The sequence below is a fragment of the Cucurbita pepo genome, chromosome LG03 (genome assembly GCF_002806865.2).
Source record: "Cucurbita pepo subsp. pepo cultivar mu-cu-16 chromosome LG03, ASM280686v2, whole genome shotgun sequence".
In the NCBI taxonomy this organism is placed as follows: Eukaryota; Viridiplantae; Streptophyta; class Magnoliopsida; order Cucurbitales; family Cucurbitaceae; genus Cucurbita; species Cucurbita pepo.
In genome coordinates, this window is record NC_036640.1 from 12,224,311 (window position 1) to 12,250,611 (window position 26,301).

The 26,301-nt window shown below is 37.2% G+C and overlaps 3 protein-coding genes, 11 non-coding genes and 1 pseudogene across 14 annotated transcripts; 12 read left to right on the forward strand and 3 right to left on the reverse strand.

The window, feature by feature from the left end:
• Positions 1–226: 226 nt before the first annotated feature.
• On the forward strand, positions 227–313 carry TRNAM-CAU. Its single transcript is given in 2 exon segments — positions 227–264; positions 278–313. It is a non-coding gene; the product is annotated as a tRNA-Met (tRNA).
• A 69-nt stretch (positions 314–382) lies between these two features.
• On the forward strand, positions 383–469 carry TRNAM-CAU. The gene is given in 2 exon segments: positions 383–420; positions 434–469. It is a non-coding gene; the product is annotated as a tRNA-Met (tRNA).
• Positions 470–538: 69 nt separating this feature from the next.
• TRNAM-CAU lies at positions 539–625 on the forward strand. The gene is given in 2 exon segments: positions 539–576; positions 590–625. It is a non-coding gene; the product is annotated as a tRNA-Met (tRNA).
• Positions 626–694: 69 nt separating this feature from the next.
• Positions 695–781, forward strand: TRNAM-CAU. Its single transcript is given in 2 exon segments — positions 695–732; positions 746–781. It is a non-coding gene; the product is annotated as a tRNA-Met (tRNA).
• Positions 782–850: 69 nt separating this feature from the next.
• On the forward strand, positions 851–937 carry TRNAM-CAU. Its single transcript is given in 2 exon segments — positions 851–888; positions 902–937. It is a non-coding gene; the product is annotated as a tRNA-Met (tRNA).
• Positions 938–1,006: 69 nt separating this feature from the next.
• TRNAM-CAU lies at positions 1,007–1,093 on the forward strand. The gene is given in 2 exon segments: positions 1,007–1,044; positions 1,058–1,093. It is a non-coding gene; the product is annotated as a tRNA-Met (tRNA).
• Positions 1,094–1,630: 537 nt separating this feature from the next.
• On the forward strand, positions 1,631–1,717 carry TRNAM-CAU. The gene is given in 2 exon segments: positions 1,631–1,668; positions 1,682–1,717. It is a non-coding gene; the product is annotated as a tRNA-Met (tRNA).
• A 69-nt stretch (positions 1,718–1,786) lies between these two features.
• Positions 1,787–1,873, forward strand: TRNAM-CAU. Its single transcript is given in 2 exon segments — positions 1,787–1,824; positions 1,838–1,873. It is a non-coding gene; the product is annotated as a tRNA-Met (tRNA).
• Positions 1,874–1,942: 69 nt separating this feature from the next.
• Positions 1,943–2,029, forward strand: TRNAM-CAU. Its single transcript is given in 2 exon segments — positions 1,943–1,980; positions 1,994–2,029. It is a non-coding gene; the product is annotated as a tRNA-Met (tRNA).
• Positions 2,030–2,098: 69 nt separating this feature from the next.
• TRNAM-CAU lies at positions 2,099–2,185 on the forward strand. Its single transcript is given in 2 exon segments — positions 2,099–2,136; positions 2,150–2,185. It is a non-coding gene; the product is annotated as a tRNA-Met (tRNA).
• Positions 2,186–2,566: 381 nt separating this feature from the next.
• On the forward strand, positions 2,567–2,653 carry TRNAM-CAU. Its single transcript is given in 2 exon segments — positions 2,567–2,604; positions 2,618–2,653. It is a non-coding gene; the product is annotated as a tRNA-Met (tRNA).
• A 1,799-nt stretch (positions 2,654–4,452) lies between these two features.
• On the forward strand, positions 4,453–13,019 carry LOC111791332 (glutathione reductase, cytosolic). Its single transcript, XM_023672623.1, has 17 exons — positions 4,453–4,647; positions 5,212–5,377; positions 5,589–5,653; positions 5,740–5,809; positions 6,004–6,075; positions 6,909–7,112; positions 8,255–8,328; positions 8,406–8,489; positions 8,819–8,906; positions 9,005–9,086; positions 9,375–9,448; positions 10,324–10,431; positions 10,570–10,634; positions 11,085–11,198; positions 11,709–11,808; positions 12,020–12,073; positions 12,596–13,019. The coding sequence occupies exons 2-17, from the start codon at positions 5,237–5,239 to the stop codon at positions 12,689–12,691; spliced, it is 1,491 nt and encodes a 496-aa protein (XP_023528391.1). The 5' UTR covers positions 4,453–4,647; positions 5,212–5,236; the 3' UTR covers positions 12,692–13,019.
• A 1,005-nt stretch (positions 13,020–14,024) lies between these two features.
• LOC111790302 lies at positions 14,025–17,851 on the reverse strand (annotated as a pseudogene).
• A 1,159-nt stretch (positions 17,852–19,010) lies between these two features.
• Positions 19,011–22,723, reverse strand: LOC111790109. Its single transcript, XM_023670925.1, has 11 exons — positions 22,586–22,723; positions 22,353–22,436; positions 21,668–21,763; positions 21,496–21,571; positions 21,293–21,388; positions 21,128–21,201; positions 20,941–21,048; positions 20,714–20,851; positions 20,216–20,321; positions 19,742–19,947; positions 19,011–19,461 (listed from the first exon to the last, which is right to left on the reverse strand). Exons 1-11 carry the CDS (start codon positions 22,643–22,645, stop codon positions 19,393–19,395), a joined length of 1,113 nt encoding a protein of 370 aa, XP_023526693.1. The 5' UTR covers positions 22,646–22,723; the 3' UTR covers positions 19,011–19,392.
• A 990-nt stretch (positions 22,724–23,713) lies between these two features.
• LOC111790303 (glycine-rich cell wall structural protein-like) lies at positions 23,714–24,930 on the reverse strand. The gene is made up of 2 exons (XM_023671163.1): positions 24,303–24,930; positions 23,714–24,266 (listed from the first exon to the last, which is right to left on the reverse strand). Exons 1-2 carry the CDS (start codon positions 24,928–24,930, stop codon positions 23,899–23,901), a joined length of 996 nt encoding a protein of 331 aa, XP_023526931.1. The 3' UTR covers positions 23,714–23,898.
• Positions 24,931–26,301: the final 1,371 nt, after the last annotated feature.

The following is a 26,301-nucleotide window of genomic DNA, read 5'->3' on the forward strand; positions in this document are numbered from 1 at the left end:
AATTGTTTTTTTCATCGGCTTCTTTGAGGTCCAAGTAGGTCAAAGTGTACCTCAAGGCTTGCATCAACAGGGGTGGTGGCGAAGTTGGCTAGCGTGTAGGTCACATAGCTTTGTAGAGTGATCCTGAGGTCGACAGTTCGAGCCTCTCTCACCATAATTTTGTTTTTCATCCGTTTCTTTGAGGTCCAAGTAGGTCAACGTGTACCTCAAGGCCCACATCAGCAAGGGGGTGGTGGCGCAGTTGGCTAGCGCGTAGGTCTCATAGCTTTGTAGAGCGATCCTGAGGTCGAGAGTTCGAGCCTCTCTCACCCCAATTATTTTTTTCATCGGCTTCTTTGAGGTCCAAGTAGGTCAACGTGTACCTCAAGGCCCACATCAACAGGGGGTGGTGGCGCAGTTGGCTAGCGCGTAGGTCTCATAGCTTTGTAGAGCGATCCTGAGGTCGAGAGTTCGAGCCTCTCTCACCCCAATTATTTTTTTCATCGGCTTCTTTGAGGTCCAAGTAGGTCAACGTGTACCTCAAGGCCCACATCAACAGGGGGTGGTGGCGCAGTTGGCTAGCGCGTAGGTCTCATAGCTTTGTAGAGCGATCCTGAGGTCGAGAGTTCGAGCCTCTCTCACCCCAATTATTTTTTTCATCGGCTTCTTTGAGGTCCAAGTAGGTCAACGTGTACCTCAAGGCCCACATCAACAGGGGGTGGTGGCGCAGTTGGCTAGCGCGTAGGTCTCATAGCTTTGTAGAGCGATCCTGAGGTCGAGAGTTCGAGCCTCTCTCACCCCAATTATTTTTTTCATCGGCTTCTTTGAGGTCCAAGTAGGTCAACGTGTACCTCAAGGCCCACATCAACAGGGGGTGGTGGCGCAGTTGGCTAGCGCGTAGGTCTCATAGCTTTGTAGAGCGATCCTGAGGTCGAGAGTTCGAGCCTCTCTCACCCCAATTATTTTTTTCATCGGCTTCTTTGAGGTCCAAGTAGGTCAACGTGTACCTCAAGGCCCACATCAACAGGGGGTGGTGGCGCAGTTGGCTAGCGCGTAGGTCTCATAGCTTTGTAGAGCGATCCTGAGGTCGAGAGTTCGAGCCTCTCTCACCCCAATTATTTTTTTCATCGGCTTCTTTGAGGTCCAAGTAGGTCAACGTGTACCTCAAGGCCCACATCAACAGGGGGTGGTGGCGCAGTTTGCTAGCGCGTAGGTCTCATAGCTTTGTAGAGCGATCCTGAGGTCGAGAGTTCGAGCCTCTCTCACCCCAATTGTTTTTTTCATCGGCTTTTTTGAGGTCCAAGTAGGTCAACGTGTACCTCAAGGCCCACATCAACAGGGGGTGGTGACGCAGTTCGCTAGCGCGTAGGTCTCATAGCTTTATAGAGCGATCCTGAGGTCGAGAGTTCGAGCCTCTCTCACCCCAATTGTTTTTTTCATCGGCTTCTTTGAGGTCCAAGTAGGTCAATGTGTACCTCACGGCCCACATCAACAGGGGGTGGTGGCGCAGTCTGCTAGCGCGTAGGTCTCATAGCTTTGTAGAGCGATCCTGAGGTCGAGAGTTCGAGCCTCTCTCACCCCAATTATTTTTTTCATCGGCTTCTTTGAGGTCCAAGTAGGTCAACGTGTACCTCAAGGCCCACATCAACAGGGGGTGGTGGCGCAGTTGGCTAGCGCGTAGGTCTCATAGCTTTGTAGAGCGATCCTGAGGTCGAGAGTTCGAGCCTCTCTCACCCCAATTATTTTTTTCATCGGCTTCTTTGAGGTCCAAGTAGGTCAACGTGTACCTCAAGGCCCACATCAACAGGGGGTGGTGGCGCAGTTGGCTAGCGCGTAGGTCTCATAGCTTTGTAGAGCGATCCTGAGGTCGAGAGTTCGAGCCTCTCTCACCCCAATTATTTTTTTCATCGGCTTCTTTGAGGTCCAAGTAGGTCAACGTGTACCTCAAGGCCCACATCAACAGGGGGTGGTGGCGCAGTTGGCTAGCGCGTAGGTCTCATAGCTTTGTAGAGCGATCCTGAGGTCGAGAGTTCGAGCCTCTCTCACCCCAATTATTTTTTTCATCGGCTTCTTTGAGGTCCAAGTAGGTCAACGTGTACCTCAAGGCCCACATCAACAGGGGGTGGTGGCGCAGTTGGCTAGCGCGTAGGTCTCATAGCTTTGTAGAGCGATCCTGAGGTCGAGAGTTCGAGCCTCTCTCACCCCAATTATTTTTTTCATCGGTTTCTTTGAGGTCCAAGTAGGTCAACGTGTACCTCAAGGCCCACATCAACAGGGGGTGGTGACGCAGTTCGCTAGCGCGTAGGTCTCATAGCTTTGTAGAGCGATCCTGAGGTCGAGAGTTCGAGCCTCTCTCACCCCAATTATTTTTTTCATCGGCTTCTTTGAGGTCCAAGTAGGTCAACGTGTACCTCAAGGCCCACATCAACAGGGGGTGGTGGCGCAGTTGGCTAGCGCGTAGGTCTCATAGCTTTGTAGAGCGATCCTGAGGTCGAAAGTTCGAGCCTCTCTCACCCTAATTGTTTTTTTCATCGACTTCTTTGAGGTCCAAGTAGGTCAACGTGTACCTCAAGGCCCACATCAACAGGGGGTGGTGGCGCAGTTGGCTAGCGCGTAGGTCTCATAGCTTTGTAGAGCGATCCTGAGGTCGAGAGTTCGAGCCTCTCTCACCCCAATTATTTTTTTCATCGGCTTCTTTGAGGTCCAAGTAGGTCAACGTGTACCTCAAGTCCTACATTAGCAAGGGGGTGGTGGCGCAGTTGGCTAACGCGTAGGTCTCATAGCTTTGTAGAGCGATCCTGAGGTCGAGAGTTCGAGCCTCTCTCACCCCAATTATTTTTTTCATCGGCTTCTTTGAGGTCCAAGTAGGTCAACGTGTACCTCAAGGCCCACATCAACAGGGGTGGTGACGCAGTTGGCTAGCGGGTCGAGAGTTCAAGCCTCTCTCACCCCAATTATTTTTTTCATCGGCTTCTTTGAGGTCCAAGTAGGTCAACGTGTACCTCAAGGCCCACATCAACAGTGGGTGGTGGCGCAGTTGGCTAGCGCGTAGGTCTCATAGCTTTGTATTGTGATCCTGAGGTCTTGAGTTCGTGCCTCTCTCACCCCAATTAATTTTTTCATCGGTTTCTTTGAAGTCCAAGTAGGTCAACGTGTACCTCAAGGCCCACATTAGCAAGTGGGTGGTGGCACAGTTGGCTAGTGCGTAGGTCTCATTGCTTTGTAGAGCGATCCTGAGGTCGAGAGTTCGAGCCTCTCTCACTCCAATTATTTTTTTCATCGGCTTCTTTGAAGTCCAAGTAGGTCAACGTGTACCTCAAGGCCTACATCAACAGGCGTTGGTGGTTCAGTTGGCTAGCCCGTAGGTCTCATAGCTTTGTAGAGTGATCTTGAGTTCGAGANATCGGCTTCTTTGACGTCCAAGTAGGTCAACGTGTACCTCAAGTCCTACATTAGCAAGGGGGTGGTGGCGCTNCCATGTAGGTCAACATGTACCTCAAGGCTTATATCAACAAGGGGTGGTGGCCTGGTTGGCTAGTGCATAGGTCTCATAGCCTTGTAGAGTTATCTTTCCGAGAGTTTAAGCCTCTCTCACCCCAATTAATTTTTTCATTGGTTTCTTTGAGGTCCAAGTATGTCAGCATGTACCTCAAGGCCTATATTAGTAGGGGGTGGTGGTTTAGTTGGCTAGCATGTAGGTCTCATAGCTTTGTAGAGTGATCAAGAGTTCAAGCCTCTCCCACCCCAATTATTTTTTTCATTGGTTTTTTTGAGGTCCAAGTATGTCAACGTGACCTCAAGACTTACATCAATAGGGGGTGGTGGAGCAGTTGGCTAGCGCGTAGGTCTCATAGCTTTGTAGAGTGATCCTGATTTTTGTATCGGTTTCTTTGAAGTCTAAGTAGGTCAGTGTGTACCTCAACGTCTATAGGGAGGGGTGGTGGGTTGTAGCCTCTCAAATCCAAAATTTAAAAAATATATATATATTCCTAAATTTTTTAAAATAATATTAAAAAGTTTAAGTGCCAATATTTTTAAACAATTTTATATGAGCGCAGAGTATTAATTTTACGTTTAAAATTTTATGCTTTTTTTTTTTTAATTTTTGAAAGGTATTAATTAAATTTTTAAAAAAATAATATTAAAAAGTTTAAATGCCTATATTTTTAAACAATTTTATATGAGCAAAGAGTACTAATTTTACTTTTAAAATTTTATGTTTTTTTTTTAACTTTTGAAACGTATTAATTAAATTTTTTTAAATTTAAGAATATTTGTAAGATAAAGTATAAAATTTAAATTATTGATTACGTTGAATTTTCTTAAAATAATCTGAAATATAACCCTCTACCATTAAAGTTGGGAATTGTGATGTGTACAAAATTACTGGATTGTGGCGCGAGAAACGGTGAGCTAAAATGGCGCCACGTCATCGTCTAATTTCGAAAAATGTAAGAAAAATAAAATGAAATAAAATAATCGAAGCGTTCGGGATCGCCGGGGATACGGAAACTAAAAGCATTTCGCGGTCTCCATCGCTCTCACTTGGTCACAGCTCGGTACATATAAATACAGCCATCATCGTTCGGCTTTCGAGTGATCGCGATTCCTCTCTTCTCTGTTGAAAGCCCTAGAGTTTCTCCTCTTGCAGCCATCAGCTTCTCAAAGGTAGATTCTGTGCCTATTTTCTGTTTGGTTGCTTAGAAGATGATGGAAATGGAAAAGGAAAATAATAGACACATGTCCGTGGAGCTTTTCTCTTACTTTTTTTTGTTTTAACTTAGAAGTGAGTGCCAGTGATTTTTGTTTGATTTTTTTTAAATATATCGAAGGTTTTATGATCGAGGCAAGAGAGATTGGCTGTTGAACCAAGGAGTTTGAATGTTTGATGCGTTGTTAGACTGTTCTTGTGTTTTTGTAGCGTCTGGATGAGCGAAGATTCGCGAGTTTCTTTGTTTCGTCTTCTTCTGTTTCTATTCGCATCTGCGAAGTTGACTGTTGATTTTTGTAATGCACTTTTCATCCTGTGGCGGCGGCAGATTAGCAATTTCAGTTTGACTTTTGTTTCTCTTTTAACAAGTCAATACGTCTTTATTTGAAGGCATATGTTCTGTATTTCCTATCGGTTCCTCTGTTTATCATCGTTTGCGAGTTTCTTGCAGCTTAACGCATTAAGCTCTATCGTTTCATTGGTTGTTGTTCGTCTATTTCGTGATTTTCTGTTTACCGCAGACTTAGCTCAAAATATTCGGCAGCCATGTCGAGGAAGATGCTCATAGGTGGAGAACTGAGCCATCAGGCTGAGGCGGAGGAACACTACGACTTTGATTTATTCGTTATTGGAGCAGGAAGTGGTGGCGTTCGTGCAAGTAGATTTTCAGCTAGTCATGGAGCGAAGGTTTCATATATGGACTTATTCTGACAAGTGCATAAGTTTAATTTCGTGTTTATATTGATGATTCGTTTATAGTCATTTGTGCAGATTTTACTATTGATTCCGTAAAGATTTTATATGCCTTTTTTTGTCGACTGTTATTCTCATTTGGTATCTCTTTCCGAAGAATTGTCTGGTAAACATTTGCTAACTACGTGTGAAAATATGTTGGAAGGTTGGCATCTGTGAACTCCCATTCGATCCAATCAGCTCTGAAGTAATTGGAGGAATTGGTGGAACGTATGTTGTCCTTCCAAGCCCTCGAAAAAGATTTTTATTGTTCACACAAAATTCTTTATCATGTTTTATCTCATTTGGCAATTTAGGTGTGTCATTCGTGGCTGTGTTCCCAAAAAGATTCTGGTGTACGGAGCAACATTTGGTCCTGAGCTTCAGGTTAGAATGTAATTTTTAGAACTTTTATTTCTACTAAATGCAACAGTGTTCACTAGTTTTTGTTAGACACAGTCAACTCTAGTTTTCTTAAAATTACTTTAAATGCACCGTACAGTCATATTTCATATTAAGAAAAAACTAATTTCATTCTGTGGGCATGAATTTTATGAATAAAGCATGTGTTGTTTGTGTAGGATGCTCGAAGTTTTGGTTGGGATGTGAATGAGAAAGTGGATTTTGATTGGAAGAAACTTTTACAAAAGAAGGTATGTTTCTTACGCTTAATGTTTTGCACGTGATTTCTAACAATTTCAAAACAGACTTTATAGAGCTTGTTTTTTCAATGAAGTACATAATTCATTTTGATTAAGATTTGTTGGGTATATTTACATAAAGATCTGGTCTATGTGGTTTTCCGAAGGTTGCAAGAACTCAATAAATGTTTGCTTTTAAAGTTTAAGTTCTTTCCATGATTTAACCGATAATACACCGTAGTAGAAGCCTGATGCAAAGATGGGTAGTTAATCCTCCTCAGTTCAAGAAAAGTAATTATAGCTCCTGACTTGATCCTTCTGTAAATTACATGTCTCTAGTTTTTACACCGCTCATTAGATTTTTTGTTAGATTTTTCCTTTCTGAAGCATATTGGTTAGTGATTAGAAAAAAACTGTTAATATAACGTGCAAAACTGGGAGTTACGCATTTGGTCTTCATAGACAAAGCATAATGGTGGCCTATGTTTCCCCAATGAAACAAGTGATCCAAATTGTCATGTTAAATGCTGGAAGTCTGAACTTGAGAAATTATGTTTCCAGATGTATGAATCTCTTAGTTGTTTTAGATACAATTCTGAGTTATGACCAATGTATCATTTCTTCTGGTACACATGCCATTCTCAGCCTATTGGCTAAGATCAGGAGTATCTGTTCTTATCACTTATTTGAACGCATATTGTTGCTCTCGGTAGTAATACTTCCAGTAATTAGTAAGGAATTGAAATTATGTCCTCAATTTTTTATTTTTTATTTTTTTATTTTTATATATTGGTTTTTCTTGTCTAATATGGAGACATGTACTTCTTTTAACTTTTGAAATGTAGACAGATGAGATAGTCCGATTAAATGGAATTTACAAGCGTTTACTGACTAATTCGGGAGTAAAAATGTATGAAGGAGAGGGAAAGATTGTTGGTCCACATGAAGTTGAGGTGACACAACTTGACGGTACCAAAATATGCTATTCTGCAAAGCACATTCTGATTGCAACCGGCAGTAGAGCTGTCATTCCTGATATTCCTGGGAAGGTAGCAGTCTGCTCTTACTTTCTCTCTCTGTTGACCAAAATTACTTATTGCCAACTTTGAATGATAAGTATCTGATTCCATCCACTGTTTCTGTTGAGAAATTTGCCAATTATTATTTCAAATGCTTCTGAAGTAATTACATGCACACATATATATTCTGAATTTGATATCAATTTTGTGTAAGTTAAAATTCTTTGTCAATATTTTTTTCAAAAGCAATATTTTCATTATTAGAAGTGTTATTTCCTTTGGAGACCTAAAATTCTGTTTGTTTATTTTATTTTATTTTTGTTGACCATTTTTTCCACAAATTTTATATTAGTTTCATTGTTGTCTATTTCCTATTGTTCAATTGGAGATAAAAGAGGAATATAAGATGTGAATCGTTTCTGATACGGCTTTGATCCATGCTGAGCCGCCTTGTATTATCATGTACATTACACACTGAAAGTCTTATGGGTGTTGTTAAGTTATTGTTCATGCTGATCTAGAAACTTGCACACATAAACAGTGATTTAAAGTGGTGAAGCATTGAATCAGTAAAGTGCCTTAGAGATTTAGTTAGAAACTATTATGTTCATATGACTATGGTTCTAGGTTATGAAGTATGCTATCAGTGTCCCCAATTGTTCATAAACATGGATCGCAATGCTAATTGAGGAAGTTTGTGCCACTTTTGATATTCTTCTGGCTGATTTTCGTCTTGAAGTTCTCAAAAACTTTCCCCTAAAAGAATGGCCCGGGGTAATATGGATGCAGATTAGTCTGTGCTGTCAATTGAGGAGCTTCGGATATGGATATACAATTTAATTTTATTCCTTTTCTTTGTCATTAATCCCTCACGTTTAGTTTTATTTTTTATTACTAAATTTTTTCTGTTTGTAATTTTGAGAACTTAGACCATTGTGTGAACATTTTATTGACATGAATGTTGGTTGTTTTTGCTTTAGCATGTCAAGTGTTTGAACACTTNTTTTTTTTTTTTTTTTTTTTTTTTTTTTTTTTTTTTTTTTTTTTTTTTTTTTTGTCTGGTAAATTTTGTTTGGCTTGCTATTGGAGAACTTTTGGTTATTCCGTTGCAATTCTGGAGCCCAATCATATGTTTTAATATTTTTCTCTTACTTTACTTTTGCAATCTCTAGGAATTGGGAATAACATCTGATGAGGCTTTGAGTTTGGAGGAGTTTCCTAAGCGTGTCGTGGTGCTTGGAGGAGGGTGCGTTCTCTCTTTTTTATTAGTACATCTGCTTTGTGCATTTTGATTGAGGTTCATAACTTCTTTTCTGTTATTAGGTACATTGCTGTTGAATTTGCTTCAATCTGGAATGGGATGGGTGCTAAAGTTGACCTATGTTTCAGAAGGGAACTTCCACTAAGGTATAATATATCTTATCTTACGTCCTTTTATACTTTCAATGATTTTTGAAGGATCGAACTGCCTGATACTCAGATACAGATTAAAGAAACTGTATGATGTGGTGCTGATATCTTCAACTCTAATAGGCGTTGCCCCTTTGCCCTTCTGAACCATTTATTGATGAAGACATTCAAACATGGGCCCAAAACAAAAATTAACAGGAAATAAAAGATGTAAAAATATAATCAGTGTGTGTTTATGCAAACTAATATCATTAATCGCTATTTGCTGGTGTCATTATTTTATACTAATGATCTTGGATGCTATGACTAAAAACGTTATATTTCAGAGGTTTTGATGATGAAATGAGATCGGTGGTTGCAAGGAACTTGGAGGGCAGAGGAATTACTTTGCACCCAACAACAAATTTGACTGAAGTACTTTCCATTATTTCTCCCTCTTTTGGCCTATTTTAAATATTTCCTTTCTATGGAGTTAACACGATAATACTGGTCCCAATTTTCTATAAACTCAGTTGATAAAAACAGATAACGGCATAAAAGTTATCACAGATCATGGTGAGGAGTTCTTGGCAGATGCTGTGTTGTTTGCGACTGGTAATTATCTCTGCATTTGTAATGGCCCCTTGAAGAAGTATTGCAGTTATTTGTATTTTCCTCTAGGTAGTGAAGAATGCTTATTTTATGAAAAGAAGTATGCAGTTTATATAGAACCAGCAAGGGAAAGAGTAACAGAATTTAGTCTGCTAGTTTGTTGTTTGGAACTATAGGACGAGATCAACAGTACTGATGTTAATTTCTGGTTGTAGAGTGCTTTTTTATATTTGGTGGTTCTCTCAATGGTTATTTGCATGTTACATTGATTAAGTGACATGTTTGTTACAGGTCGTGCTCCTAATTCAAAAAGATTAAATTTGAAAGCAGTTGGTGTCGAAGTTGATAAACATGGTGCTGTGAAGGTGATTATTTATCTTGCCTTTTCGATTATTGCCTTTTGTTTTCAACGGCCTCTGGTTTTTTGGTACAAGGGGTCTAGGGTTTATAGGTCTTATTAGTCTTTTTTTGGTTCCCTCGTTTTGTTTTTGGCTTTCCTTTTTATTTTTTCCTTTTTGGTTCTGTGTTTCACGTTGCCATCTAATTGTCGCCTTAAAAGATCTGAATGTGTTTATTCTTCTCTATGCTATTTGTGTGGGCCAGCTAGGCTTTCATTTGTAGGTTACCGCTCACCCGGGATGTTGACCTAGAAATATTTTGAGGAAAGAGTGTTGAGTTCTACTATAAGGCTTGAAAAGATGTAATTAGGTAAAATAAGAAAGGTGCAATATGAGTTATGACATTTATATCTGCTAGCATACCAGATGTACTTGTCGGCTAATCTGCTGTGGTGCTCATCACTAATTTGTGCAAATTGGGGCTTTGAGTCGAAAAGAATTGGAACTAGCTACTTTCCTCGACCAAGTTGCTTTAGCCAGTTTTGATGGTTTTTGAAAAGGAAATTTTCATTTAGCCCATCTAAACTACCTCTCTTAAAATGAAAATGGTACATAATGGATTGAACCGTATTTAGTTAGTGCCTACAGGTCAGGATTTGAGTAGATGGCTTTACAGGGGAAAACATGGGGATCAGATTCTTTCTTAACAGTAATTATCCTGAGCGGGTTTGCCCCTTTTTACTCATTTGGTGTGCCGTCAGCTTTCTCCATCGGATGCACAGTATAGTGTTGAGCGGGACTAACCTTTTTTACTCACTTATTGTGCCATTATAAGGGATTTCTTTGTCTTGATTCTGTTGTTCTTAAGAGGCAAATGAAGTTTCAAAGATTCTATTGTTCAGGTTGATGATTATTCACGCACAACTGTACCTAGTATATGGGCTGTTGGAGATGTTACTAACCGAATGAATCTTACGCCTGTGGCTTTAATGGAGGGATCATACTTTGCAGTATGTATTCTTTTATTTTCTTTCAATACTTATCTATTAAACCACTGCTTTTTTCCCATTAATATTTCAAATATTAGTCCTAATTTTGATGCAACATCGTTTATTTTATTTTATTTTATTTTTCCTATTTATTTGCAGAACACTGTTTTTGGTGGTGAACCTACGAAACCAGATTACAATTATGTACCCTATGCTGTATTCTGGTAAGAAATTATTCTCTTTTAATAGATTTTCATTATTTCTTTTCCATTAATTCATGTATTTTGCATGCAAATTGAGGATTATGGTGCCCATATATCCACCTTCTCGAGGAAAATAGTATGTTCACCGCTAGCCGATATTGTCTTCTTTGGGCTTTCCCTTTCTGGCTTTCCCTCAAGAATTTTAAAATGCTTCTACTAGGGAGAGGTTTTTACACCTTATAAAGAATGCTTCGTTCTTTTCCCCTTCCCCAACCAACGTGGGATTCTACAGGATATCATTGTGTCCATTTAGACTTTTGTTTCTGTTACTTTTTGAGTAAATTTATCTATTATTAGATCTCTAAATACGCATTATTCTGTTGCATATGCTTCTATTACACTTTTTCAGAGAGAACATTCTCTTATCCATTAAATAGATATATAATACAATTTGTTCTGCCTAATTTGCAGCATACCTCCTCTCTCAGTTGTGGGCCTAAGTGAAGAAGAAGCTGTAGAGAAAGCAAAGGGTGATATTCTTGTGTACACGTCTTCCTTCAATCCAATGAAGAATACGATCTCTGGGTACGTCGAACAAATTTAAATCAAAACTTGAATAAATCATAATATTACCATGCTTCATTAATGTACGGTGACTATGGGTGGGATTTGACTGACTAAAACCTTTTCATCTCTTAATGTATAGGATAGCCAGGAAAATGTGTTTTAAGGCCTAAATTTCTTAGGATACCAATGTAAATTCCCAACGAACTTGAGTTAATTAGTACAAGAAAAACTATAAAAAGAACGATGCCAAAATATTAATGCAAATCAATTATGTAGTCTAGTTTTAACATTATTACTCTTTTTATGAAAAGAATTTCCATTTGCCATTCAGGAAGTGGCATTTTGATTTACTCAAACCCTAATTGGAACCGAATCACTTGTAGCTGTTACTCTGATCTCCCCGATGTGGGTTTTTTTTTTTTTTGTAAATGGCGTTTTTTAAAATATATTTTTTATTTAGTTGCAATTTCTTGTTTTGTCTACAAAATTGGCTATTGTAAGTACATCACTTATCTGATGGTGTTACAGTCGACAAGAGAAGACAGTGATGAAGCTTGTGGTTGATGGTAACACACAAAAGGTCATTGGCGCATCGATGTGTGGACCAGATGCTCCTGAAATTATGCAGGTGCGTTTTATATTTTGTTTAGAAAATATGGTTTTATTTGCTACATTCTATTATTCTAGTATTTAATTTTCTTTTATTTTTTCCTTTTAAAATGGACCAAACAAGTGAAACCTGGCCAGGCACTGCGGATCCTTTTTTTCCATTCCATAATATGACTCATTGTAATTTTGAAGTTGATTTTCAACGTTTTTATGGTGTTGGTTCTATTCAGGGAATTGCTGTCGCTCTGAAATGTGGAGCAACCAAACAACAGTTTGACAGCACTGTAAGTTTCCATCCATTTCCTTTGCCCTTGTAGAATATTACTTTTAAAATACTAAGAAATTCATGATCATTCAAGCAAACTTTAATATTATAATTCGAAGAATATGGTTGTTTGTTTCAATTCTGATCTTGTTTGCTCTTATCTGGCGACGGGGGGAGTGGAGAGGTCCCTTGGTTAGTCGAGTTGGAAGTGAAGTAGCAGCAGGGTCAGCGGTGGTTTCTTTCTAAGCATTTGAAAAATCATTTCAACTGCCTCTAAACTTGTTTTTACCGGCTCATTTTGAAATTTTGGAAAAAGCATTAGTGATTTTGAAATAAGCTTACATTTCAAGTGAATTAAATTTATTTTCACCGATGTTCTCGAAGTCAATTTTTTTTTTCTTTTTTAGGTATTTGAAGAGTCATTTCAAACTTAGTTCTTAATTATGCACGCGTAGAAGCATTCTCAAGTCCCGTTTTTAAGTGTCTTAGAATCCTAGAAATTATTTCAAACTCATTTTTATAACTTCGAAAATTGAAACAGGTTGGAATACACCCATCTGCAGCAGAGGAGTTCGTGACGATGCGAACTATAAGTAGGAAAATTGAAGTGGGTAGCAAATTGAAAACAAACCTGTAAACCCACACTCCTTACAGGAGCACAGTTGGAAGATGGCACATCTCGATGGTAAGTAAGATATGTTTCTGGTTTTGTTTCTTAGTTTACAAAAAGGTAAATGAAATAAAAAAAGTGAAAATCCACTTTTTTTTTTTTTCTTTTTCTTGGGGGGTCGGAATAAGAAGTTCGCTAGGTCAGAGTGTGTGAATGGGCCTGGGGGTATTCATGATGATGGGGGTTTTACTGAACTGAGTGGGTAATGTTTTTCGTTTAGTTGTGTAATTTTTACCTGGATTATTTTCTATTGTTCGGTGTCAAATGGGTTCTAGAAATCTCCTTGTGGACTCTAGGTAGTTTTGCTTGTTCTTTTAAAATTTTTGTTGTGATGATTTTCTTTTTTTTCACTTAATAGCCCTTTTCCGAAGATAATAAAATAACGAAAAATTGACTGCCCTTTTCTTTTGCCGTAGGAATCAAAAGGGCAGATATATTAGATTTTCTTATATATATATTGCACTTTTTAAGTTTCTTTCATCTTTGAACTTCTCAAAAGAAGTTATTAAACAAATATATATTTCCAAGAAAAAAGAAAATATATCGTTTCTATGTTATACTTTCCTGTTCTTTTTTTCTAAAATAGATTATTAAATAGTTAAATATGTTTTTTGTCCTTAAAATAGAAAACGAAAGACAAAAAGAATATTATCGAAAGGAACTTCAGCTTTCATATTTCTGTTCTCAAATTTTTAAATATTTTGTTTCTATGCCTCGTTGATGCCGATTATTTAACAAAAGCTTTGTACTTTTCATACTGAAAACATATCAAAAGCTTTGGTAAATAGTAAATAAAAGGTTTACAAAAAATTTGATTATCATGAAATACTCCTTGAAAATATGATATTTTGGTTTTAATACCAATGGTATTTTACCAACCTTTAGATTGATGGATGATACAGGAATTAAAGCCAACGAGTGAGAACTTTCCTCTTGAACTCAAATTTTTTCAGTTAGGTTTTGGTTATTCTGAAATAATTAGACCTTTTTTTTATTCCAAACCTTCTAATATTGTATATCTGTCTAGTTTAAATCTATTATTTTAGTTTTACAAGTTATTACATTTTGAGTTTAATAAAATCAATTTTAAAAAATGTCTTTTCTTTTCTTTTTAATTTTATGTTGGATGATATTTTTTTGAATTTGTAGTTTAGACATGAAGTTGAAACTTTTTTCATAGGTTAAGAATTTATTAATAATAAGTTTAAAAATCTAGATGCTTCTTAGATGTTTTAAAAAGTTTAAAAGATCGTAGATATCTATAAAAATAAAAATAAAACATGTAATTTAACTCAACAAAATTATCCAAGATAGATTAATAGAAATTTGTCGGTTTCCTAATTGGCTTCTAACTTGTGATGGCCAGTTGACTTAACCAGAAACTGGTGGGCACCTTGAGCGTCCAACTTAACCAAAAACTAAAAATTACACTGCGTCTTATATTAAGTTTTTAAATCTTGATTAAATTATGGCTGTATAACATGTTTAATTTCTAAAGTTTGGGGTTTGTGTCTAGCTTAATAATATCTACACTGGCTCTTAAATTTTCAATTTGTACCTAATAAGTCAGTTTTTAATTTAGTGTCTAGGTATTTGATAAATTTGATTCTTTTTTCTATTAAGTTTTTAAATCTTGATTAAATTATGGCTGTATAACATGTGTAAATTTCTAAAGTTTGGGGTTTGTGTCTAGCTTAAAAATATCTACACTTCTCTTAAATTTTCAATTTGTACCCAATAAGTCAGTTTTTAATTTAGTGTCTAGGTATATTTGATAAATATGATTTTTTTAAAAGACGATCTAGAACGTTAAAATTGAAAAAAGGCGTATAACAAAACACAGAATCGATCGAGGTATAAAGAACTAGAAAAAGTGCTTAATAAGGAACAATAACCAAGCAATCATTTACTTACCTCTACACGTCACGTTCGTACCGCAAAACCAAGGCCATCGCAGTATGGACATTTTGTTCCTTCGTCCACAGAAACTGCACCATACAATCGAAACAATTCTCTTTTTACATAAAATTACCACAGAAAACTCGAAGGAAATACAATTGGGTTCATGAGTGATTTCACCTGTGGTTCAATCTTTGGCTCACCGGTTCGGTCGCATCCTGAAAAAATAAAACTGGTTGATTTCTCAAGATGAATGTGTTAGGAATCATGACTCTCCACAATTGTATGATATTGTGCACTTTGAAGATAAGCTCTCGTGGTTTTGCTTTGAGATTTTCCAAAAAAACCTTGTACCAATGGAGATAGTACTCTGATACTGTGCACTTTGAGCATAAGCTCTCGTGGCTTTGCTTTGGGATTTCCCAAAAAAACCTCATACCAATGGAAATAGTACTCCTCACCTATGAACTCATGATCTTCCCCTAAATTAACAAACGTGGGACTCACTCACAAAAGAGTAGAACTTCAAGAGCATTCACTTTTTCTTTTCTTCTTCTTCTTTCTTTTTTTTTTTTTTTTAAGCTTCAATCAAGCAGGGGATTCAAGTCACCCATCTCCAAGTCTAAGTCGATGACATATCTTAGTCAGGGTTAAAAAAGCTAAAAGTTAAAAATGTTATTTTTTTCGATTGTATACCTCTTTTTAGTAACTTATTCAATTGTTATAACAAAAATTCCAATGGATACTGCCGGTAGAACTTTTGAATTTTAAGGTATTGTGTTGAATTCCTTTTGGAAATTTGACAAATAATTCCAAGACTTTCTTAGACTATGAATTAGAGCGTTGGATAATTCAATCCTCGTTACTAAAAAAAAGAAAAAAGAATGCACTTTAAACATATGATCGAATAGTCATGTACCTGTGCATAACAGACGACCCTCCCCACAACATCTACATGTTTACTGTGAAGTCGTGCGGGGTCTTCCCATCAGTTCCTTCCTATGAGAAAAACTTGCAGTAACTTCTTCTGAATCTCTGGTATTTCAGTTATTAAATTAACAACAAAAAAAGGAGGGAAGAGAAGAACAATATTCAGAGTGCAAACATTTAATATTCAGTGTCGGACAAAACAGATGAGGGAAAAAATTTAAGAGACCAGATGAGGGAAAAAATTGCATACAAGTTTATTGAATGTAAAACTGACAAAGCAATACGTACAAGATGATTAACATCAAATTCTGTGAGAGATGGTACTTAAAAACTTTGCAACTATTGCTTAAACGCCGAATGCCATATGCTTATGCAAGACGAGATCAGTTCTTTACTCAATGGAATTCGAGAAGAGTGAGATTTGAAATTTTATTTGTATCACAATGGAGCAGGCACTTCTTGTAGGCTAGTATTCTTTCATTTTTTTCTTAGTATTACATAAAATCCATACATACATACATATATATATATATATATATATATATATATATATATATATATATATATATNTTATATGTAGATATATACATATATATATATATATATATATATATATATATATATATATATATATATATATATGTATGTATATATCTACATATGCATATATGAAGAAGGCACTGCACCTTCTGGACTCTATAGAAACTCGCAAGTGAAAAATATGTTGGAATGTTCCTATGCAACACATTGCTTTGGCAAAGTATCAAATGTATTCTTCAACTAAATCGTACAAAGACAGACAGTTGCCATTGAGCATATGAACAGAAAACATCAAATACCAGATACTTCGATCAACCAGAAAGACATACAAAGAGAGAACTCCAAGGAGATCTGTCACCTAATTCTGATTCAACATTAGATATATGGAAAAAAAAAAGTTATAAAACATACTTTCTGATCGGTTGGAATATTCCCTTTTTCATCTGTTTTGGCATCTGATCCAGGACTCTCAGTTCGTTTCTCCTCATATAAAATTCCAAGGAGTTCTGCAGTCATTATACCTCTTCGCGGAAGCCTGAGGCGGCCTGTCAAATAAAAATATGTGTGTATACTATGTAGTGTCACGGATTGAAAGAATATGGACTAAACCTGTAGAAATCCTATTGAATTAGTAAAGAATGATAGACTACTACCAACTCCAGAATAATCTTACCTGCCAAGTCTTTAACAGCACGCTCAGGTCCACTGCAGAAACTAGAAAATTCCATGTATTCTTCACCGGAGTAAAATCCTAGCCTACGCAATGCTTCCTGGCATTTTATAGAGGAAAAACAATACAGAAGCATGTTCTTCAGTGATTCGTAATAAAAGAAATTAAAGCATCGCAAATAGCTAAAAGCAGGAAGACAATACCAAAAGTGCTCAAGATAGAGACTCGATTCAACTGAATTTCACAGAACCAAACATATATCTCAACATCTGCCATAGAGTTCGATTGACTATATTCATCTTTAAGACTATTCTTTCAGGCAGTAGGCTTCAGACGCACAACGTCTATCAGCAAGTTCGATCTACCAACGTTATTGCATATGGTTAAGAAACTCGATCAAATCCTATCGAAGAGACAAAATCATAGGAAGAAAAGCAGAACGGACCTTAAGACTCGCCTTCTAATATTTCATAGAAGAAATGCGTATTGCGAGCAGACCTGCGGCACTAGGTCTTCCGCTCCTTCCGAACCAATGCTCAAGGACTTTCTCTCATTCTTCACCTCTTTCTAGGTCTTACTTGCGTCGGAAAACTTAACAATTTCCTTCTTCTCTATCGCCGCATCCACTTCACGAGTACTCTCATCCAACAAAATGTGACTCCACCATCAGCCGCCGGTCTCAGCATCAGATTCTTCTCCTTCAAGACATGCAACAGGCCGGCGATATTCGCAAAAGTCTCCGGCACGGAAACGTCCCTCCTCATACGGAATTTCGGCGTTCTAACGCTTGTATTTGCAGCTTAACCTCAGCAATTTCCTGCAGAAGCGACTCGCGTTCTCTGGCTCAACGCTGCTCTTCGCGGATCCACTGTTCCTTTTCATGAAACCACCGCTGCTACTCCTGGAGCCACAGGAGCTCCTCACGGTCGTTGCCAGCGTGATTCATACAGCGAGAGATGAGGAAATTGGAAGGAGAACTAGATGATGAGATCTTGAGAGGAAGAATAATGGAGGAAAACGTTGAAATGTAGCAGAGAAATTGGAAGGACTGTGGAAGGAAGGGGATAAATGAAAGAACGAAGAGACTCTCGAGTATATATGTTTCCAATGGGGGGAAAAGTCTGAGAGTGCTAATTTAAAATCACACGTTTTGCGTGAAGAACTGGCGGCAAATCCCGACATCAGCCGAACCTAGCAATACCAATCTTTTTATTTATTTATTTATTTATTTATTTATTTTTAAAGTGAAGCAAACATTTTTTATTCTATTTAGAGTTATCAATTTTACGGAAATATAAATGTGAATTGATATTTCTGAAAAATAATAATAATGAATTAAAAAACCATCTCAATTAATAAATAATCATATCAATATTTAACCAACATTTGAAAATATTAATGAAAGTATTGAATGTTAATACCTTACTTTAATTAAATGAACAGGATTTAACCTCTATACTACCAAATTCGTAATAATTTAATTTAAAAGATTTAGTATGTAACAATTTAATCTATATATTGAAATACCCCGAACAAACCGAACAAAACATTACATAGTAAAATCCCAAGCAGTAATTGACATGTGTCTACCCAATTTGAAGTCCCAATATTTTAATATAAAATTAATTAACTAAGAGAGTGTAACAACCTAAGTCTGCAAATAGATATTGTCCGTTTTGGCCTTACGTATCTTCATCATCAATCTCATCAATCTCACGGTATTAAAACGTGTCTATTAGAGAAAAGTTTTCACACCCTTATAAAGAATTCTCTATTCCTCACCCCCACCGATGTGGGATCACATAACCCACCCCCTTGAAGCCGTAGTGTCCTAAAACGTGTCTATTAGAGAGAAGTTTTCACACCCTTATAAAGAATACTCTATTCCTCACCCCAACCGATGTGAGATCACATAACCCACCCCCTTCAGGCACTACTGTTCTCGCTGGCACTATTATCCTCGCTGGCACACCGTTAAGTGTCAAACTCTAATACCATTTGTAACAACTCAAATCTAACATCTTATCCAACATTAGCAGATATTGTCTGTTTTGGCCTATTACGTATCGTCAAACGCGTCTATGTCTATTAAGGGAAGGTTTGCACGCCCTTATAAGGAATGTTTCGTTCCCCTACCTAACGTGGGATCAGAAGGAATAAAAAAAGAAAACGCATTGATATGAGCATTTACTAACATAAAACACAGAACAACTCAAGTGCAAAATCAGAATAAAGAAGCTTAACAAAGAATGCAAGCACATTAAAGATTTGTAATAATGGAATTATTTTGGAGCTTGGAAAAACTCGTGTCCACCAAAAATAAAGTACAACAAAGTTGAATAATTGCATCACCAGACCTCTGTGAGCTGTGACTTCTGACAATAATATACAAAAATAACTTTATTATACAACACAAATCTGGTTATCCATCCACATCCACTGTATAGCCAAAAGCCATCATTATCTTGAAGAAGGCAGCATACCATACCATTGCTACCATTAATAATACCAAAGTTTTCTACACCAAAATGTAGACAAGAACATTGTTGAAAGGGCACTTACACAAATCTTATGCCCTAAATGCTTCAATGGCAGACGATCATCTCGGGCATCGTCTATTCGTTCGATCTTAGTCCAATTTCACATTAGAATAGAGGAGGGTGTCCCTCGTGAGAGGCATCCTTAGAAGGCAGCACGACTGCAGTGAAACAACAAAAGATCAACAAAAACAACATATATGCTGTCATATTTTATGAACAGGATAGAACAGTATTATATTTTTTTTAACATAAAAGTTAGCTAAAATGTCAAAAGCACCAAAAATTAATATGAATTTCTATCATAGACTAGTCATTAATATTCCTAAGGCCACAAAAAAACAATAATCATTGTAGAGAAAAAGCAGATAAATAACGTATTATTATCCACTTTTATGTTTATTTCAAAACTAGAGTGAAGGTAAAAAAAAAAAAAATTACCCCCATAAGAGTTGCAATCAAAAGGATGATTCCAGTGATCCAGGCAAGGGTTGTCCTAACCAGTATCACTTCTTGAATAGTTGTGTTAAGTTTGACTTCTTCCACCAACCAACGTGGAGTCGACCGAGGGTTAAAGATCACATTTAATCCTTGTTCTGCATTTGGTGATGATGATCCAGAAAACAAAACAACTCCAACAATTTGACCTGCAAGTTAAATTACAGGCATCTAAGTAAAAAAATAAAATATTAAAAACCTAAATATTTTGTTCCAAAATCGAAAAGGGAGTCAATGATTTTAATACGCATACTCGTATAAAGTCATCATTGAGCAAGAAAAACATCAAAGCCAATTTGTAATATATCAGGTTACAGAAAATTTGTTACTTCTCCACAAAAATGGGCAGCTGAAAGACTAGAGCTTAATAATGAATAATTGGTATGCTCCTCCAAACCAAAGCAACCGACCACTTACCATCATATGCTTTTTGGAGTAATTGGAATATCTTGGACAAAGCAACAATAAATAGTCTCGATCTATGACTAGCATCTCCTTCGGAATCACTTTGATCTTGGAATGCCTGTTAACCCGATGGTGAATATCGATGAGAATAAACTAAAATTACTCCGTCTTAAAGAAAAGAAAGAAAGAAAAGAGTGACGACAGTATTTGGGAGACTAAAAACACACAACCACATTCAATATATGTTATTTTTCTGCCAAAGAAGCTTTTACAAGAAGGCGGCAGAATCAAGGTTGCAGACTCCCAATGTCCACACCGCCCGTTATGACCCAAATGTACTAGAGTTTTGTAATGCCAGAAACTATAGCACTAATAACCTCATCAGTGTCTCTATTACAGTTTAATTGTACGGTAGAACAAAATTGAGGTCAAACAAATATTGCATGATAGGAACAAAAGTTGAATAAACGTCATCCAAAAAAAACAGCAAAATCAAGGAAAACAGTGTACCTTGATGCTATCGAATGAACCAGTGATGAGCTCAGATGGACTTTGCACATTTTGTGACAAATCCTCATGAATGTGTATAGCCCTCTTAACATTGTGAATGAGACACAAAAGACTACCTATAAATTCTCTGTCCCCTGTCTGCAAATGAGTATAATGCACCAATGAACACATTAACAAAAATGGTTTCCAATATAACCAGATAACATTCTTTACAGATGGAGAAAAACCTTAGACAGATGAAGATAGATTTTAACAGCATCAGTCAACGGCACAGTCAACTCTCCATTTAAAGTTTTTGATGCATCAGCAACATATGATCCACCAATGAAAGATGCCTAGTAAGATATTCAAACAAATTAGAAATTGTTGAAAATGAAATGGGTAAAAATATAGGCGTTTAATATCATAACTTACAAATTCACTAATATCTTCATCAGTATAAGCTGCCAATGGTTCATTCAAAGGAACAACAGACACTTCATCCTCACCTGCTAATAACTATCATTAGAGAGGCCAAAGGGCAGTGGAAAATATTTGGGAAAAAGACAAACCAATAACGATTTTGGAAGGAACAAATACCGGGAAGTTGGATGTCAGCACTCTCAGAACTTACGTGAACCTTACTCGTAAGAACATTGCTGGACATGCCACTTACCAGGCTTACAACTTCCGGATCTGCAAGTATCAGAATTAAAAAAGGTCAACGCCTTTAAAAAACTTGCAACCAAGAATAACATTTTCAATTTCATTTTCAATTTCATTTTCAAAATTACTGCAGAGACCATGTGCTCCTCTAATCTCAAGCATAAAAACTGAACGAGGCCTATCAAGCGGATTTGGCATCAACATCCCATTCAGCTGCAAAAAAGGCACTAATAACATGATCAAAACCTTACGGCCGCATACATAATTTACAACGAAAACTTCTGCAAAACTTATCAAACAATCAAGAACCTTAGATGAACCAGAAGCTGAAAGCGTTGAAGGCGGCGCAAAACCAAGCAAGACTGACACAGCAGCAGCAACTTCTGGTAGTGACATTGAACTAACCTGTGGAAATCAAATATGAGAGCATAACATGAGAAGATAAGCTAATATTCTATCACAAAAAAACATAGAGCAAAGTTCGACATTCTGTCACATTAATAATTCCCACTGAGAATATGGCTAAGCAATGGACAATACGTTTAAAATTGCTCATCGATTGTCGGATGGGTTGACACTAGAAGGGTTCACAATGTTCTCAGACCATCGCCGTAAAAAAAAACCCTCAAAATTCCATTTCAATTTCAACATCACGAAATGTGACACATAGGATTTCTTAAATCCGTTAACCACTTATTGGCAGACGATGGCTGATACCACTTATTAGCAGGATGAGCACGTGAATTTCAAAATGCAATCATATGTATATTACGATGTGAAACAAATATAATGCTAACATTCAAGAAGGAACAGCTCAAATCAGTTCAAGTAGTTCCAGATTCATTTTCTTCAATCCGCCGGAATTCGCAAAGATCCAACACAGATATGGAAACAGAATTCAAAACAATTTGAGCAGGAAACTCGAGTCTATTCACAGATAGCCAACCGAACCAATCATGCCAGGGAAGAGAAAATACAGAATAAACTAAATTACCTCGGAGCCATCATCGGTCGAATGAGATCGAAGATATTGATGCGACGAGCTATCAACGAAAATCACCGAGCCAGTATCCCCGCACTGGATCAAGCCATAAAAATGTAAAACACGTCAAATTGAAGAATTATCAGATCCCGCGGCTGCTCCAAAGTATAAATCCGCGGGAAAAGAAAAAAGAACAATAACTTAAGAATCAGACAGAATCACGGAAACGATCAGATAAAACAAACCCTAGCGAGAGGGAGGATGATTAAGAGGGTGAAGAAGATGAGTGAATTGCAGAATTCCATCTTGTAGAGAATCTGGGAACTCTGTGGCCTTCGAAGAACGAGATGAATTAGAATCCGCCGTGCCGATTTCTACACATGAACGACATGGGTTGCGTCGGGCCGAGTCGTGGGCTTTTGGATTCTTTCAATGTGGTCCTCGATCCAACCATCGAATAATGAGTCGGCCCAAATTTATCCTCTTCCCTAATTATTAAATTACAAATTTATCCTCTTCCCTAATTATGCCTAATAATTTTTTTACGTTGATAGTCTCAAAACTGTGGCTTTTAGGCCGAGGACACATTCGTAATTTTCTAAAATATTACATTTTTTACAGTTGAGTTTTGAATTACATTTTCAATATTTACACTTTTGCCCTTCATTTTTTCACTAAATACCTATTTCTACCCATTAAAGTTAACTAGAAAATGGCTCAATTATTTTAAATTAATCAACTAAAAGTTAATGTCAAATATTAAAAATAAGAATTAGTGAAATGCATAAGAATTAAATTTGAAAATCAAAATTAAAAATGTAAAAGTTGTAAACTTACGAACCAATTAAATATTAAACTCAAAATTAAAAAAAAAATAATAATATTTTGAAAATTAGAGATCGAAATTCATTTTAATAATTAATACAAGTCTCAAAATATTCACATAAACAATGTGAAAAGTCAAAAGTACCCCTCAAAGCAAAATTCCAATAATATAAGTCCAAAATAATCGAGGAATGGTCCGCATTTAAATATTCTCATAAAAGGGATCCTTTTTCTTTATGATATTAAAGCATTTTAATATTCAATGAAAAGGGCATTTTAACAATAATGAGATATATCGAATTCCTAAGATAAATAATTGAGTAATTTATTTATTATTATTAATTGTTTTTTAATATAAATGCCGAATTTAAAAGTGAAAATATTACATCAAAACAAATTATTTCCTTGATTTAAGAAAAAACGTAATTATATGAATAAATTAATGACGTGGAATATTATGGAAAAAGGTGATGTAATAATAATTAATAATACTGTTTTAATGATTACGTCGTACAATGCATGCATGAAGACGACTAGGTCGAGATCCGTTAATCCAAAACGCACCGTATTGATTAGAACGGAGATTAAATTAAAAGATATAAAATTCACATTACATAATTGAAAATCACCTCATCTAAAGGAAAACAATAATAAAGGGTACGGTGTTGGATAACCGTACATAATAATTTTCACAATTTAGATATGAAATAGATATATTTGAATACAATTCATTTTAGTGGTGGCCGCCACCACCGCCAAACCCCGCTCCACCGCCGAAACCGGCACCACCACCTATGCCACCACCTCCGCCGAACCCTCCGCCACCCCCACCGCCACCACCAATACCAACTCCACTTCCTGCTCCTCCTCCAAATCCGACTCCAGAACCTACACCACCTCCGCCACCAAACCCACCACCAGCTCCTCCTCCAAGACCGCCACCAGCTCCTCCTCCCAGACCCCCACCAGCTCCAACTCCCAGACCCCCACCAGCTCCTCCACCTAGACCGCCACCAGCTCCTCCACCTAGACCGCCACCAGCTCCTCCTCCAAGACCGCCACCAACTCCTCCTCCAAGTCCTCCACCTCCACCGAGACCACCAACACCTCCAAGTCCTCCGCCACCACCAAGACCACCTCCACCTCCAAGTCCTCCGCCGCCACCTAGACCGCTACCACCTCCAAGTCCTCCGCCGCCGCCAATACCACCTCCACCTCCAAGTCCTCCACCCTTAAAACCCCTTTTGTAAATACCATGCCCAATGCCTCCTCCACCTCCTAAACCACCTCCTCCGCCGAGCCCTCCACCACCACCCAATCCACCACCACCACCTAGTCCTCCACTTTTAAACCCCCTTTTATAAATGCCATGCCCTAAGCCTCCTCCACCACCCAAACCACCACCGCCTCCAAGCCCTCCTCCACCACCCAAACCACCACCGCCTCCAAGCCCTCCTCCACCACCCAAACCACCGCCACCTCCCAACCCACCTCCACCGCCTAGACCGCCGCCGCCACCAGCTCCACCACCAAACCCACCACCAGCTCCCCCACCAAATCCACCTCCAACTCCGCCACCAAAACCTCCACCGCCACCGCCACCAAAACCTCCACCGAGGCCACCTCCGCGAAACCCTCTACCCTTCAAAAAACCAAGTGGCCGATGAAACAAACGCTTGTCATCTTCTACCACATTGTCGGCTCCGACCAAGGCAATCCCCACACACACCCAAAAAGCCACTGCACGCAGTGAGAAAGACGCCATTGGTAGCTTTGCTCTGAGAACACAGAGATCAAACCTCATTTATATAGACGAAAAAAAACAAACAGACACTGGCACGAGAGTAAATTAAAATTAAAATTAAAATTAAATTCAAAATTAAATACAGCTTGACTTTAATTCAAGAACGTCTCCATCTACCCCTGCCAATGCCATTTATATTTCCAACTGTCCCTCCGCCAATCCATTAAAAGGAATAAAAACATTAGCCAATCAGACAGGATTCCTTCTTCTTCGCCTTTTCGCATTATCTGAATTGCCATTAATTTTTATTTTTATTTTATATACATAAAATATTAAATCCTATAATTATTATTTTCTAAACTAAATTAAATATATATATATATTGTTCCAATTTTATTTTTAAACTCCATTTTTTTCGTGAAAACTCGGTTAAAAACAATATTCTCTCCTTAGTCTCAAAGTCATGTTTGTCCAAGACATGTCGCCTATCGCCACATGTCCGTGACACACGGCGAAGTCATGGCTACGCCTGGTAGACATAAAATGACTCAAAATATACTATAGAAGATGCGACTAGTTGTCAAATTCTCTCAATCCAAAAAGTTATATACTGTTTAAGCGGTTGTTGTTGCCTTTTTGCTTGCCTGCTATATAACACCATTAATCTCTCTCTCATTTTTGCTTTCAAAACTTTTTCCTAAACCTCTCTTCCCATTTTCTAAAATCTTCTCTTCAAAACGGGACCCGAGGCTGTTGCCCGACTGTAGGCAACGTGGTCTAAAGTTGGCTTGACTCACTCAATGCTGAGAGTGAGTGCCGCATAATCGCCAAAATCGCTACCAAGAAAGGGCGAATGTGACACTTAGCCTTAATTATTATTACACAAAAAAATCAATGTTAATTTTTATCTTGCATTTTTTAATTATTAATTTTTATATAGTTCCCAATTAATTATTATACATATGAATATAAATATGTATCAATTATTNATGATCTTAAAAAAAAACATTAAAAAAAACAAAAAACAAAAAAGTACCATAAAATTAAAGTTGCTGTAATTTGTTGTTATGAACCTTATCCTTCAAGACACAAGTCAATTCAATTTCATCAAGAGCATGCCAAAAGCGTGCCTAGATAATTTGGAATCAATGTGAGTTTTTAATTCTATAATATTTTATTTACTTATTAAATAAATAAATAGTCGACGCCACAAAAATATTTAAAACAGTTAAATATTATTTTCTTGTCAGTGGTAGGTTGAAATCTTTAATTTCTCGTTATTTGTAATAAATTTTTCCTTTATTTATTTATTTTTTATTTTTATAACAATGTGGCGTACTAATTCATTAATAAAATAGTATATTTTTTTTATTTTTTTTATTTTTAAATCCA